At 28.9% G+C, this 16,256-nt stretch overlaps 2 protein-coding genes and 1 pseudogene across 4 annotated transcripts; 1 reads left to right on the top strand and 2 right to left on the bottom strand.

Annotated features, from left to right (window-relative positions):
- The first annotated feature begins 993 nt into the window (after positions 1-993).
- On the top strand, positions 994-14,899 carry LOC107173494 (sodium- and chloride-dependent transporter XTRP3-like). Of its 3 annotated transcripts, none has more exons than XR_016190245.1 (11): positions 994-2,166; positions 7,734-7,966; positions 9,748-9,960; positions 10,035-10,187; positions 10,266-10,507; positions 10,689-10,839; positions 11,446-11,671; positions 12,349-12,508; positions 12,592-12,754; positions 13,293-13,458; positions 13,544-13,698. XR_016190245.1 is itself a non-coding variant. In XM_089219424.1 (11 exons), exons 1-11 carry the CDS (start codon positions 1,902-1,904, stop codon positions 14,692-14,694), a joined length of 2,160 nt encoding a protein of 719 aa, XP_089075550.1. In that variant the 5' UTR covers positions 1,103-1,901; the 3' UTR covers positions 14,695-14,899. The 3 variants fall into 3 exon arrangements, 2 of the variants coding, with proteins under 2 accessions (XP_089075551.1, XP_089075550.1); XM_089219424.1 differs by lacking the exons at positions 13,293-13,458; positions 13,544-13,698 and adding exons at positions 13,819-14,043; positions 14,566-14,899 and having other exon boundaries at positions 1,103-2,166; XM_089219425.1 differs by having other exon boundaries at positions 13,293-13,703.
- Positions 3,580-7,456, bottom strand: LOC107173531 (E3 ubiquitin-protein ligase ZNRF1-like). Its single transcript, XM_015524109.1, has 2 exons — positions 7,323-7,456; positions 3,580-3,799 (listed from the first exon to the last, which is right to left on the bottom strand). The coding sequence occupies exons 1-2, from the start codon at positions 7,454-7,456 to the stop codon at positions 3,580-3,582; spliced, it is 354 nt and encodes a 117-aa protein (XP_015379595.1).
- On the bottom strand, positions 8,317-9,603 carry LOC149058089 (uncharacterized; annotated as a pseudogene).
- Positions 14,900-16,256: the final 1,357 nt, after the last annotated feature.

The following is a 16,256-nucleotide window of genomic DNA, read 5'->3' as shown; positions in this document are numbered from 1 at the left end:
GTGTATACCTATCTATGGATTTCGGTATAATATTGTGAGTCTATGCATTGACGCCATATATTCATTAGAAAAGAAGAACAACATACAATGATGTTCAATAATTAATTGTTGAATCGATGAGAATTTGTGAAGATCGAAATGTACCAATTTTCAAGAGCAGCGTTCGTGAATTTTTTATAAGCGTTCGGGCTCGGCCGAGCAGACTATTGAGATAAGAGGCCATCATTCACATTTTGCACACCGGATGCCTCATACTCTATATCTATATTACTAGTGAGTACTGAGTAGTGACGATATTCGGTTGAGGTTAATAATAATAACTTGAGTGGTTGGTATATAATTTATCATATTTTTCTGTCACTATATTAATTTCCTTTACATTTTTAATTACCTATATATATTTTATATGAATATAATCAATATTATTTTAAATTTCCAACGACAGTACCATTATGATGATTATTATTATTACTTATTACGATGATTTTATTTAATTATATTTTAACTTAGGTAATTTAGGTCTTTGTTATTAATATCAGTATATATTTTTGTATGTAATAATGTAATTCACATGAAATCTATTTATTAGATAAGTAATATGGTTTGTGTTGCATTATTTTATTTAAAATTTAAATGCAATGATATAACAAATTATACCTATTAATTACCTAACTATTTAACAGATGTAGGTACTTTATATTATGTATGAATGTACCAAGGAAACGATTGCGCCCTCAACTATTACTGTTTTAAAATTCTGATTCACCTTCGTTGGTCGCTGCTTTCACCGTAACTATAGTTATATATATATATACATAATTCATTATAATATAAAGGTTTATTGGTTTATACATATTATATTATAATCATAATATATATCATTTGTCCATATAGTATGAGTATATTCAATACAAGGTATCTAAAAATTATGAAATATCCGGTAGTGTACTAGTTGCATTAAAATTGATTAAATAAAAATTAAGTGTTAACTTTTTTTTTTTTTTTTTGAGCATTTTCGCTAATTTAAAATAAAGGGGAAGATTGAGAGTAAAGACGATTGTTAGACGCGTCATTGTTACATCTCTTATATCTTGTTAGTTACTGACGTTTCTGTATTGCCCAGAGGCCAGAAGTTTCTGGGAAAATGTGAACCACCGTTTTTTTCTCCGTTATATATTCGCATAAATGTGAATGTTTGGTGAAGATAGAAATCTCATGTCCATATCATGTTTAATATCTTCAATGACGTTGGCACATGCATTATAGGCAACCTTCAAACAGTGGGGTATGGGGGACATGTAAATATTATGCATAATGACATGTCTTTGTGGCATACGCCATACTGTCATAGGTAGTTGAATTGGCTTTCACGTCATATTGTGGGGAGGGTTATGGTGACAACGTTATATCGGGCTCTTATACTATTGCCATGCAGCTTAAAGTTTTCACTCATTCGGCGCAGAGCGCGCCCGCGTTACTAAGGGACGGTGTGACGGTGTCGAGCAGGCGCGTTCAACAACGATTTTCCGCGGTCGTGGACGGGGAGACGGCGGTGCAAGCCAACAAACACACACACACACATAAACGCACACGGATGCGTGAAAGCTAAAATACGCAACACTACTCCACTGCGACATCCCTCCCAACTTTAGCGCTAGTGCATCCACCTACATTATATTATACCACTGCCACCACCGCCGCCACCGCAATATCCGGCTTTGACGTGGTGCTCGTTGTACGTCCGCGGCCCGCTGCAGATTTGACGCCGTCCGTTCTGATGAACATCATGCTGATACTGCAACGAACGGGAAAATAATCGAACATCGTACTGCAGTGAATAGAGTGGTCCCGGTCGGGGAGACCGCGACATCGCCCGCGCAAAACTACCGCATAATCGGCCAATGGCGCCCAGGGACAACCAAGAGCTGGTGCCGCTTACAGACGGCAGCGGCCGCCCGAACGATGGCGACGAACTGGAGAGCCAACGGCCGCAGAAGAGAACGGCCGCCACGTGTCTAGACGACGGCGTTGGCTGCGGGGGAAAGGGGCAGTTGCATCAGGCGCCGACGAACGATGACATGAAGACGTCCATGCTTGCCTGTCATCAGGTCATCGGACTTGGCACGCTTTGGAGATTCCCCTATGTGTGCCTCAAGTACGGCGGTGGTAAGTATTTGTCTAAGCCCTAAGGTCTTACAACATAATTTATGCTATACGTATTACAAACATGTTAGGTAACTACTCCAGAGTACGCAATACACCCGCAAGTTCGCGCGTTAGTCCTTAAATATAAAATGAGAGATAGTTAAGAGCATTAATCAATTCCAATATTTTATATATTCATAACACATAGGTAATAAAAAATTAAAAAACATCGTATAATATCGGCATATGTACCTACTGCAAACACAGATGATATTTTCATCTGTAAGTTTGTTTCAATTCATTCAATTAATATTAGAGAATCGGCTCTGCTGAACACAATTACACAAAGTATATTTGTAAGATAAGAACTACAAATTAAAGGTATAACATATATATATATATATATATATATATATATATATATATATATGATATACAGGGTGTCCCACAAGACCCCGTTCCAATATCTCCCGAAATAATGGAGATATCAAAATTCTAGTTTTGTAGTAAGACTCACGAGGATAAGGACTACAATTATTTCATATTTTAATTTATTTCAATGTTTTGATAAAAAAGTTAGAAAATATATTTAATATTTAATTATTTACAAAAAAATTCATAGTAGCCATTTTGTAGAGTTTATTTTTCTGAAAATATAACCATTTCAAAATTTTATTTTCGTTAATTTCCTGATTTTTAATTGTTTTTTTAGTTTTGAGAAAAATAGCGAATTATTAGCACCATAGTGTTATCAAACATGTTAAACGCCGCGCCGCGCGCGTGCTCGTACGACCGGCTGAACGATTTTAGTGTGCCTAGTTAAAATAAATTTTTGAAACGTCAATATTTTCAGAAAAATAAAACCTGCAAAATGGCTATCTTTAATTTTTTTTGAAAATAATTAAATAAAAAAATATTTGGTGTATATTAAATTGAATAACCTGAGTTTGGAAATAATTTAAATCATATAAAAAGTTATATAATTTAACTAACTGTTATTGCTTCTTTAGATCATTGATTAAAACAACTTTAAACTGGATTTTTAATTAATGTCACTTAACTGTTTATGAACAAAATAATTAATTCCTACATAAAAATACGTTTCATTTTTAATATATGTACTAGGTAGCTTTCAAAAATATTAGGAGATGTACCTATAATAATAATAATATCCTAAAATATTTTAATAATTTATTACTTTCTTAATAACATAATATTGTTTTATTAATGTAAATATAAATTAAATTGCCAATTTTAAAACTAAAACTTAAATTATTGAATAGGTTTATTTAATCTTTGAGATTCGATAGCGTAAATGGAAAGTGAAAAATGGATACAAATAATAAATTAATGTTTCTTGATTGTTCAGTGTTGTATACATTTTCTGCCATGTATAACACCTATGATATTAGGTCAATAAACTTGATCATAATTTTACAGGGGTGGATGATTCGGGCACCATATATTTTTATTTAACCATAAGTCTATACAAGCCTTATGGTATACACATAAACACTTTAGTCGAGCTATCCTCTGTCCACATTCCATATTGTCCAGGCATATTGCACATTCATCACTTCTATTCATATTTACGACGTCTTCGTTGTATACCTTGGCTCGTAATTCAGAAATTTTTGAACATTGCTCGACATGTCTACAAGAATTCATATCATTCAAATGAATAATTTATGATAAATTGAAACAAAGGTTTAAAATACTGTATTGTATACATTTTTATATGATTAAATTATGAACCTTAAAACTTTAAAAGCATTTAAGGAATAAGGATTGAGAAATTTAATACCTACCTATTAAAAAAGCTATTGAATAGCAGATATTATTTATAATTTTCAGCTATTGTGCTACATATAAAATAAAATATAAAATACAAAAAGTAAAATTTATGTTATGTAAATTAAAAATTCCTACAGTATTTACTATATAGAGTTGCTTCAGTGGTGCATTTAGGAATTTATTGTGGGGAAAGGTTCAAATAATTTTCACAATATAAAGCTGTAGATTACTTTTATGATCCGGTTAAAAAAATTAACATCGTTATAGGCCAATGGTGGGTGGGGAGTTAGGACTCCTGTAAACATGCCACTGATAGTCAAGTGATACAGTATGAATTATAGGGGCTGATGTTGGTCACTCGTTTTTCATCCCTTTTTACGATGTAAGATAGGTTAGAATAATGGTAGCAGAGCGCTCCAGACAGGCGGGTGGACAGTTAGGGTAAACTTTATTATTTTGTGGGCCGAAGGCCAGTTTTTCAGGGCGGTTAGAGGCCCCCGCGTATGTAGAATAACTACGATAATTGACGGCGAATAAACGATACGGGACCGGGTGGCAGTATTGTGCTAAACATTTCCCACCCGTTCCTGGTTTTTTAAACGGAAAAAAAAAATAAAAAATGTTAGGATAATGGTGTATTTACAACAATGAATGAAAAATACATTTTAGCTATACCTACATATAGGTAATTTAAATTTGTACTCGTATACTTAACAGTAAAATTACAAAGAAAATTTCAAACTTGTTAAATTCTATTTTTAAAACTTCAATACTACATCGGAATGGTCAAATTTTGTTTTCGTAAATAAGTAATTGAGGAACATGTCAATGCTTCGGAATATTATTTTAAACTTACAGCAAATTAACAGGTCTATTTTGTTAAATTTAAAAGCATTTAGCATTTATAGTATCATACAGATTATATCAAGTTTTTATAATTTATAGTATGCAATTACTATAGGACTAGGGTCTAGGGATCAAGTCTAAATAACTATTAATTTACTATACCTAATGGCTAATAATAACACAACAAATTCTAGTACATTCGAGGTCAGTCATAATTTTCTTTGTCGCCGTGGTATCAATGACATTGTTGATTTAAAAAAAAATGTAATTGATATTTTTGTTTACTCGGGACTATTGGATCAAGGGTGGTATCATATTATATAATTTAATGCATTGTTAAATATTGATATAAACAATTAATTAAATGTTCTATACTTATAGGTGTATATTATTTATATATCGTGTCCATTTTGTATTCATTACATCCAATATATTATACATTTTGTACAGTAGTCGATAATATGGGTTAGTGCATAGCTTTAAGGTGCTTATACCTGGTAATAATACCCTAATAATTTAGAACTTGTTGTTTTGAAAGTTTTACCTAAATGATAAAATAATAGATATTTATTAAATATAATAAAGACAACATTTATTAACTGTTATGAATTATGACCGATTAAATATTCAGTTAAAAAATTATTAACTATCAATAAAAATTAATGAAACTGGAAAGTTACATCTTACATAATATACTATAATCCCTAAACCCTTACTTGTTAATTTTTGAAGTGTAATATATTAATATCTGTTATATGATAATATTAGTAAATGCTAATTATTATCTAATTATCAATTAGTAAATTATTTTACAAAAATACATAAGCATAATGTGCTTAACATCTTGTTTTTAAAAGTTAGATGTTACAGACTAGATGTCGACTGATCAGACCTTATAATATAATTAATAAGTATAAGTATAATCATACAAAATATGAAACATATTTTACAATAATGTAATATGTCTTCAATTATATATAATTTACATACTTACTTAATTGTTGTAATATTTAAAATGTATTATTTTTTTAGATATTATCAAAATTATATAGGTGCACTGTTTTTTATTTCTTTTATACCCACAGTTTTCGCGTAATACATTAGAATTTAACTTAAATTTAACACGCAAGACTTCATTGATTTTCATATATCTAGTACCTACCATCTATAAATAGGTTAAATTTTGTTCTTAGTATGTATATTCTAAATATTTAGAAACAAAACAGTTTTTATTATAATTATATTCTGCTAACAAGAAATTATTTGAATACTCGCCTGATTTATGTTTTATTCTACATCCAATATCGTAAAATGAATATAATAGGCGATCTTGTTAACTGTTAATTATTTTGTACACTGATACCTATATAGCTTTATTCATTTAAAATATTATGTAAGTTTCCAACTGTAAAATAGTTAATATTTAGTTTACAAATAATGCCATGCATAATATACTAGTATACCTTAAAAATTATACATACTAACTCATTGGTAGTATTATGTAGTTAATAGTTAAATATTATATTGATACAAAGTAATTTTTGAATTTTGATCTTTTAAGTTATTGTTAAAATTTCAAAATGCATAATACGGTTAATTCTGTATTAAATTAATTAATGACTTTATAAATAAGAAAAAAAAGTAATAATAATAATAATACAAATAATATAGTATTAATAAATGTTTATTGAGATGAATAAAAACAGGCTAATTCCCAACAGTACAAATGTTTGATAAATTGTTACAATAAAATACCTAATATATAATATATACTGTATGATATTAAAATTCTTAATATTAAAAATCTTGAATATAAACCAGATAGATTATAAAATACAGATATTATCAGGTCTCCTTGCAAATTTAAAATATGGTTTAAGGTTATAGTTACGCTTTAAAAAACTATTAAGAATTTTCCATGTTGACCACTCAAAATTAATAACTATAGATTCATTTTTTGATAAGAAAAGATGCTAATGTCAATCGGAGCATTTTTACTATTCCAAATGTTGATGATAGACAGACAGAAAAATCACATCATTGCAAAATCAATAAATTCATTTGCAACTCTAAGAATCTAAAATTTGGTTAAAATATTAAGTATTTATGATGAATATTCATCCAAGTCTCACAGAAAAAAAAATTAAAATAAACTGAATACTGCGGTATTACGTAATAATTCCTGTTTTTATAATTTTTAGGGGTTTTCCGAGTTATTTTAAAAAATACTAGACATTTTTTTTTCTCCCATAAGTACTAATTAGATTCAATATTAAACCACCCTTTAAGTTGAAAATCAAAGCATGTTGTTACATACATTCATCGCTCCGCTAAAATCTAAAATCTAAAACGAGGAATTACTTCTATAAAATATTAATTAAATAATATTTGAATATTTCCTATCTATAGGTAGACCAAGTAGTTCTAAGTAAAACTTTTGAAGTATTCGTTCTTTCTAGTTTCTAATAAAAATTAGAACTTAGAACTTAAAATGAATGATATAATAAAAAATTTTAAGTTCATGATAGATAGCTCACTTGTTATAGTGAACTATTAAAATCTTCTTCTGGCATATTGGACAATATCCTTTTCGATGTTTTTTACAACTTTTAAGTTTAGATACGTACAACGACCATTGGTTATGCAAATTATTTTTTCTTCTTTGGTTCATTTATGTTTCAAAAATTTTGTTTCTTATTTAAATGTTTGTTTTAAAAAATTAGTAAGTAGTTACTATGAAAATAAGTTTGTAGAATTATTGTTAGGCATGAAAATCTATAAATTCATATTATCAATAACCACATTATGCGTAAATATTGATAGGAAATATGATATATTATGCAATTTGTTTTTACCTAATTAGTAATTTATTATAATAACATCGTTAAAAAAAACAACAAAAATGTAGGTAATTATGTTTTTATAATTACAATAATTTTTAATTTCAGGTACATTTTTAATACCATACATGATCGTTATGTGCTTTGTGGGTTATCCATTACTTATTATGGAAATCGGTATCGGTCAAAAATTGAGACACAATAGCATAACAATATGGACTACAATTAATCCTCAATTGGGTGGTATCGGCATAGTTATGTGCTTAGTTAATATTGCTATGGCTTGCTACTACGGAACTATCATAAATTGGGGAACTAAATATATGATCGATATGAATAAGGTAACTATTATCATCATCATAATTATAATTTTAATTATTATTATTATGAATCTCCTACTGAATATCATCAATATGTAACTAAAAACATTTCGTTAGTAGTACTTTTTTGTGTATTACAATTATTAAGTACAGTTTAGATTAGGTAATTTTATAATTTATTAGTTTTTTTAAATATGTACCTGCACAAAACAATATAACTCCATCACCACTCTCGAGAAATTGAACTTTTTTTTTTCTATTAATTAAAGGCTTCAAATACAAAGGTTTATTAGCCTACAATGGTTTACATGTTTAATTTATAAATATAATGAAGATTTGAAATTTGTAATGTGCTGTCTTTGGTTCTTGTCTTATATGTTGGTTGTGAGGTTGGCCATCATGATGAAGTTTACTATGTTTTTTTCTTGTCCTGGTCCGAGTGCGTCTTTGAGTGAGGAGGTGTTTATGTTTGCTTTTGATCTGGCGTTATGGTAAGTGGGGCATTCTAGGAATATATGATTAACGGTGAGTTCGCAGTTGTATGTTTCACACCTGGGTTTGAGCTCTCTACGCATAAGGTAGGAGTGGGTGATTCTAGTATGTCCGATGCGTACTCTGGCGATCATGGTCTCTTCATGCCGTGTAAGCTTGACTGAAGGGTCCGGCCATTTTTTGGTTAATGGTTTTATTTGTCTGAGTTTATTGTTTTGGTTGGATTGTTTTTCCCATTGATTCTGCCAGAGGGTGTATAATTTCGTTTTGAGGGCGCGGATTACATCGTCGTATGTTACATGCGGGTATATTTTGGTGTCCGGGGAGCTAACAGCTTTCATCGCCAGTTCGTCAGCGAGTTAATTACCGGGGATGCCGATGTGAGATGGAACACATGAGTTTGATGGATTTGTCGGTTGAGAGGATTATGTTTTGAATGCTTTGGGCGAGGTTGCATTTTGTATGTACGTTGGCTATTGAGGTGACCGCGCTCATAGAGTCACTTAAGATGAGAACTTTAACGTGGTTTGAGGAGAGTGCGGTTAATGTGGCTTCTAGTATGGCGAATGTTTCTGCTGAGTATATGCTGGAGAGAGGGTCTAATTTATGAAGACTATTTTCATCCCTGTGGGTAATAGCGAAACCGGTTTCATTCGTTGTTTTGGAGGCGTCTGTATAGAAGTGGTAGACATTTTTGAATTTGGTGTTTATTATTTCGTAGAACGTATTGATGATAAGACTATGTGGTGTGTTGTTTTTGTTGAATTTGGTAAGTTCTGTATTGGCTTCTATATGATTCGTGTTCCACGGAGGGATTGTTGCGAAAGTTTCTTTTGGTTTTATGTTGCTGATGTTGAAGGATATCTCTTCGAGGATGTCGTGAAGCTTAATATAAAGCGGTTTGAGGAGGTGTTCGTGATAGGGTTCTGAGATTGTCCTTATTAAGCCAGTTTGGGGAGTAGACTTCTTTTTGGCTGCGAACTTTGTAATTAGGTACTTTTGTCTGATATTCAATGGTAGGCAGTGAGCTTCACACATCATACTGTCGATTGGACTTGATTTGAAAGCTCCGATGGCCATCCTGATGCCGGCGTTTTGTACGATGTTGAGTGTTTTCAGGGTATTTTGGTTGGCGAGGCTGTAAATGATTGATCCGTAGTCTAATATCGATTGTATCAAAGAGTTGTATAGGATTAAGAGTGTTTTGCGGTCAGCACCCCATTTAAATTGAACTTTTATATATACATTATGACTATTTTTTAATTCTTCAAATGTCTACCTACTATAGTTGCATTATTATTTTATTTTAGTTTCCAGACTTATGGCCTCCACATGGTCAACCATCTATTGATCCCAAAAGATCACAAACATTCTGGCACAAAACTGTATTAAACCTAACAAGTTCTATGGATGAAACAAGTAATATACAAACGGGCCAAGCATTTTCGTTGTTTTTTACATGGATCTCTATAGCTTTAATGCTGGCAGCCGCTTGGCTTACAAGTAAAAACAAGTATATACAAGTATGTATTATTTTGATATTATATTAGAGATTATTTTTACTTGATTTGATGCATTTTATTTATTTTTATTTTAGGCGTTCATTAATTTTTCCAATTCAATGTTTCAAAGTTTACCGTTTTATATTCAAATTATGACATGTGCAATTCCACCATTTTTGTTGGTTGTTGTGTACATTGTAGAATCAGGTTATGGATATATTAGCTTCTTGTATATCACGTCTGTAGAGGTAATTAAATTTTAAATTTATTTTATATACTTGGAAAATAAGAACAGAAAATAATATATTTCCGTCATTATTTTACAGTTAAAAGACTTGTTGGTTTTCCCGATCTGGGTTGACGCAGTCATCCAAGTATTTTGTTCGTTGGGATTAGTGCATGGTCCGTGGACATCTTTTGGTTCATTTTCTAAACGTAAAAGCAATTTTCTGTTGACTGCTACTGTGGTGGTATCTTTCAGTTTCATTTTAGTCTTTGTGTGGACTTGGTTTATAGTTTCCACAATAATACCAAATGTTTTACAAGACATTAAAAATTGCGTAATCGGGTATAATCAAACTACACGATGATAAAAATTTATATGTGGGTGAATTGAAAACGAAACATGTTTAATTATATTTATAATGGTTTTTTTTTAATTGCTTCGATTTCAAATCACCCTAGTTTTAAATTTCTGTAGTCAATTTTAAGATGTTAAGTTATTAAATATTTTTATTCATAATTTTTAGATCAGCTTATAAGTGGGATAATTCTAAAGACATGCCAGCGCACGTGTTTTACAGTAATAATTATGATGCGCTAATTGCTAGCCGAAAATTAGACGATACATTGATGAGTTTTGATGTTCAAGAATGTAACATGGAAAATCAATTTAAATTGGTAACATATGATATTATGATTATTATTGTTTAATATATATAATAAAAAACACATTATTTATATTTTTTGATCAAACCATTTACAATAATTAAATCGATGTTATTGTATATTTAACATTTTTACCGATCAATAGAAAATATTAGGTATTTTTTGAATTAACATATTTTGTTAAAAATGATTTTGTTCAATATAAGATATATTATTATTTATTATATATATTTTCAAATGTAATATTTCTAAGTATTTGGCTGATAAGTATTATCACTGTAATTCATATCAAGGTAAGCATTTGCTTTAGACGAAAATATTTATCACCATTTTCCATCATTTAAAGAAATACGTAGTTTTATAATGTGATACTTGTAATACAATTTTAAAAGAATACTTATATTTTTCGAATCAAGAGGTAATTTATAAATATACACGTATGGGTTTTTATTAAAATTAAATCCGTTCCATTGAGTTATTATACTTGTGTTCGATATTAATGCTGTCACTTATTATTTATTTTTTACATGTGAAAGAAGGCAAAAGAATTATTTTATAATATCTTAATAAATTATAATAGTTGTAACCTCAGTTATAAGTTTTTTAAATAAATTACAGGCAAGCGATGGCGTTGGCTTGATGTTTATAGCACTTGGAGAGTTTACTACAACATTTTCATTTGAGAAAATTACTGGCTTTAATCAAACCAAATTTGTCATTAACATTCCGCAAATATTAATTCTTACAATTAGTACAGCATGGTTGATACGTGTATTGAGTTGGTTTATCTGGGCACTAACCGAAGTTAAATGTTTAAAAAAATTTTCTACGCTTTGTATTTCAAGTACGTATTTAATATTCTGTATAGATACTATACTATAATAAATCCTTTATCGTTCATATGTACTAAAAAAAGAAAAACAAGTAAATATGACATTCTATAAAAATCAAAGAATTATGTAACTACAAGGGTTGTACTTATCTGTTATTTTAATTTTATCAATTAATATCTTCATACGATAATATTAGTGATGCACAACGATATTTTTTCCGTTATCGATATAGATATCATATCGCGATATCGAAAAACAAACGATATATCGATATAATTTATTAATTTATAATAAGTTATTATAAATTAATAAATTATATCGTCAATAACTAAAAAAGTAAAAAAAAATATTCATTACCTACTCAATACAACACTAAATACAACATTTATTGACGTTTTTGACAAATGTCATTAAACTTTTAGTGAGCTCTTTACACTGTCAAAACTTATATAAATAGAAAATAGAAATTTCAAATAGCAACCAATTGATATCAATTTTCGATATCGATAAAATTATGGATATTTACCTGCGATGTCGTATTTCGATATCGAATATTATTTTTGTCATATCGATATCGGTAAAATTGGTCTGATATCGATATCGAAATACGACCATCATTCATTTGTGCATCACTAGATAATATAATATTACATCAGTAGTAATAAGGTGAACAAAATATTAATTATAGGTATACTTTGTACAATATGTTGTATCTGTGGATTGGTATTTACTACTAGAACGGGTGTATATTGGCTCTCATTATACACTGAAGTTTTTATAAATCCATGTTTGACGGTGTTAGCCCTTTGTGAGGTTCTAATTATTGTCTTCATTTATGGATACAAACAGTATGTACTAAATTATTTAATAGTTTATAATGATGATATTTTAGTTCATATTAGCTAATAAGTAATAATAATTTTATTGTCAGATTCTTACTTGATATATATGATATGACTGGACATACGATTGGTCGTCTTTCTATATTCATTTGGAGACATGTTACTCCAATGTTGCTGATATTAACATTCTCATCTATCTTGACGGTCGGTATTTTAGATGGCTTCAGATATGAAGTTTGGACACATAGAAGTGTGAGTACAATATATTTAAATAACAATGATATATACAGATATTGAGAGACCACAAATTGGTTTTACAATGATGTTTATTTCTTTTTCTTTTTTATTCTTTTAACACTTTTTCTCACTCATCTAAACTTACTCAAAAGTGTAGCATCTTTTCTGAAAGGTAATTTTCTTGAGCTGGTACTTTAAAGAGGTAATTTTTTTTATAAGCATTAAAAGTTCAAATTTTGACTAATTACGTAGGTACAAATTACGGCAATGTTCAAATTATTTTTGATAGAAATTCTTAAAAATTTTTCTTTTTAAATCTAAGATTTGAAAATTTAATACAAGACTCCTAACATATTTTCACAATAGCAGTTGAAAAATAAAAAAAATACATTGCCACAATTTTTTTTTATAAGTATTCAAAGTTTGAATTTTGACAACATACGTAAAAATCACGAAAATTCGCAAATTATTTTAAGCTAGAAATTCATAAAAAATTTTCTTTTTAAATCTAAGATTTGAAAATTTTTAATAATCTATAATATATCCTAAACAGATAAACCGTCTCCGCTCAGAATCGTTTTTCGTATACAATGATATAATATCATTGGATTCAAAATTAATTCCATCCATTACAGTAACCCACTTATAACCTATAGCTACTGTACAGCAGAGCAACATCCACGACTTACCCGATTTAAAAAAATATATATTTACAATTTGTAAGTAAATAAATCGATATTTTAAAACTTAAAAATTCTTCTAATAATATCCTGCAGGATATTTCATGTCATTCTACTATTTTAGAATATCATCTTAGATGTTGTTGAACTTAAAACAAAGAGGGAGTAATAGCTTGGTAATATGAAAAAAGTCATCAACTCGTAATAATTACGAAAGAAATTGAGTAAATTATACAGCTGATGTATGTATCACTAAGTCTTAAAAAAAATATGAATATTCCCGAGATATTGACTTATTTACATTTAAATAATACAGTAGATCGCAAAATCAATTAAATATATAATTATACAATGTAAATTTATAAGTTTATATAAAGTAAAACTTATCGAATATTTCAGAATTTCTTGACAAAAATGAGGTATCCATACTGGGCTCAACTAATAGTTTGGGCGATTACAGCTATGTGTCTTCTATTAATATTGGCATTCTGCATAGTGGATTGTCGGCAAAACTTGACTTTCAAATTTTTAGAATCCCTGAATAAAGCAAAAAAAACTACTAGTGGACATATCAAGCGGTCAGACTCGGGGTTGTCTGGAAAAGGCATTATCACAGAGATTGATGTAAGTATAATGTGTAACAAATAAATATGGTAATACCTATCGAGGTTTTAAATAGGTTCATTATATTTGTGTGTGATTTTTATCATACAAAATTCTAGATATTAATTTGGAACATTTAATAAAGTAATACGTTTTTTTTTTTTATTATTATTCATTTATAAATCTGATAAAATTAGATTAGCTTGAAGTCTGAAATTCAAAAAAATAAAGCGATATACTTTTATACCTACGATAATTTAATGGATGGATATAAATATATAATGGGTTAATGGGTACTTACCCTAACAACACATAGACCTTCCCAAGAAGGTCTTGGGACTGATTTTTGAGACTCTGAGTCTCTTAATAGGAAATATATATATTATAATTTACAATAATGAATCAGACATAGAAATATAGAATATGCATATTCCAATCCCGATCTCTGAGCCAAAATTTGTTACCTACCTATCTCTTTTATTGATAATATTTTTGTATGGGAACTTAAAAATGATTTCATGCTATATGCTTAAATATTTTTAGTTTGACGATTGTCACGATTCAGAGAATGACGAAGAGCTGGATACTTCACTAGCCCAAGCCCCAGTGCGTATGTATAAAATTGAGGTTCTTGACTCTTGGAAATCTGCAAGAGGTCAAGTTTACCTTTAACACATTTCATGAAGTTATACTTATGTTTTAATTTTTTGTAATTTGTGTGTATAGTTATCATTTATACCATGATTACATATTTATGTATCAATGTGATTTAAACTATTCATTTATATAAATAGTTATGAATATAATTTCAAAGTAAATGTATTTATGCATTGGTATACTAACTATAAACAATATATATCTATATACGTTTAGCGAATTCAGTATCAATATCATTTGTTTTCCAAAATTTCTGAAAAAGCTCTTCACGGTTAATCTTCATATAACATATATAATATTATATGAACGTTGACCACAATGTGCAATTTCCATTAAAACAGTAGGATAAAAGTCAAGTTGTTTAGACCAAATCATTATAGCAGTATAGTTCTACGAAAAGAATATTTGTTTCTGTGACTACGTCTATGTCATACTCGTGTATGTACCTACTTACATTTTTGAACAAATGTATTAAAGTATCAAATAATATTATAATTGAAGCACCTGTGAACTGCCTGCAGCTATTAGCAAGATAGAACAATGATTTATGAAGAAGCAAATGTATTGCTCACCTAAATCTACCATTTACTGTAATACAATACCTTACAAATTACTTCAAAATGAGTAAACCATAAGAGTTGTGAAGATTAATTAATTTAAAGAAATATAACATGGATTAATAAATATACTTAATTGTAATAACATGAAATTATTATACATCATAATATGGGCGCCAGTTAAAATCGCGAAAAAACACAATATAATCTCAAAAATAATAACAAGCAATTCCATACATTCCTGAATAACCTATTTTGTATACAACTTAAGACATTACTATTCAAAATAAGGTTTTCATGTACTTACATTTTAAGAATATATTTGATTATGTAAAGACCACACTATAGAGTATAGATTATAACAATTATACTGTTCACATAACTAAACTTTAAGACAAATATGCATGGAATGTTTAAATTATTAAATCTACACTGAATAGTGAATTCGCCAATTTTTATTGTCATAGTAATAAAAGTATAATAAAATATAATTATATTAATATCAAACGTCAAACAGTGCTCAATACATTAGGTTTTTAAATTTGATCAATTCGTAAGCTTGAATTTATTAGTGTACAATCTTCATTGATTGGGCCATTGGGGACTTGCAATAAAATTCGAAAGGAAAAAAATATTGTTGTGTTGTATTCCTTGATATAATTTGTTCCTAGCTCAAACGCATAATTTATGCTAATAAGATATGAATATATTTATTTATTTTTACTTATGTGTAATTTAATATGAAAAATTAAATATGGTGCCCATATCACTTTAATACTTTTTTAAATGTTGTACACATATCACATTATAATATCACATATTATTCAAAATTTTAAACATATTATAATAACTTACACTATATAGTTATAAAATATCGAGAATGTTGTTTGATATTATATACTTCTTCTAATAATATCATAATTAAATCTACGCCGTCCATTGGCTATAATAATATTAAAGTATTGAGTGGTAAGAACTAAGAAGTTATTGTACACATTTAATTTATTGACTAAATATTTT

Source organism: Diuraphis noxia, unplaced genomic scaffold, assembly GCF_037042655.1.
Source record: "Diuraphis noxia isolate RWA-SAM2 unplaced genomic scaffold, SU_Dnox_SAM2 contig0002, whole genome shotgun sequence".
NCBI classification, from domain to species: Eukaryota; Metazoa; Arthropoda; class Insecta; order Hemiptera; family Aphididae; genus Diuraphis; species Diuraphis noxia.
The sequence above is the reverse complement of the archived record's forward strand: the minus strand, read 5'-3'. Positions and strand labels throughout refer to the sequence as shown.

Excerpts from the sequence above, each read along its gene's own strand:
- LOC107173494 (XM_089219424.1), top strand. The coding sequence starts at position 1,902 with ATGGCGCCCAGGGACAACCAAGAGCTGGTGCCGCTTACAGACGGCAGC. Across the intron at positions 7,967-9,747 it reads ATATGATCGATATGAATAAG|TTTCCAGACTTATGGCCTCC; the intron begins GTAACTATTATC and ends ATTTTATTTTAG. Across the intron at positions 10,188-10,265 it reads TGTATATCACGTCTGTAGAG|TTAAAAGACTTGTTGGTTTT; the intron begins GTAATTAAATTT and ends ATTATTTTACAG.
- LOC107173531 (XM_015524109.1), bottom strand. The coding sequence starts at position 7,456 with ATGAACCAAAGAAGAAAAAATAATTTGCATAACCAATGGTCGTTGTAC. Across the intron at positions 3,800-7,322 it reads TTAATAGTTCACTATAACAA|ACATGTCGAGCAATGTTCAA; the intron begins GTGAGCTATCTA and ends GAATTCTTGTAG.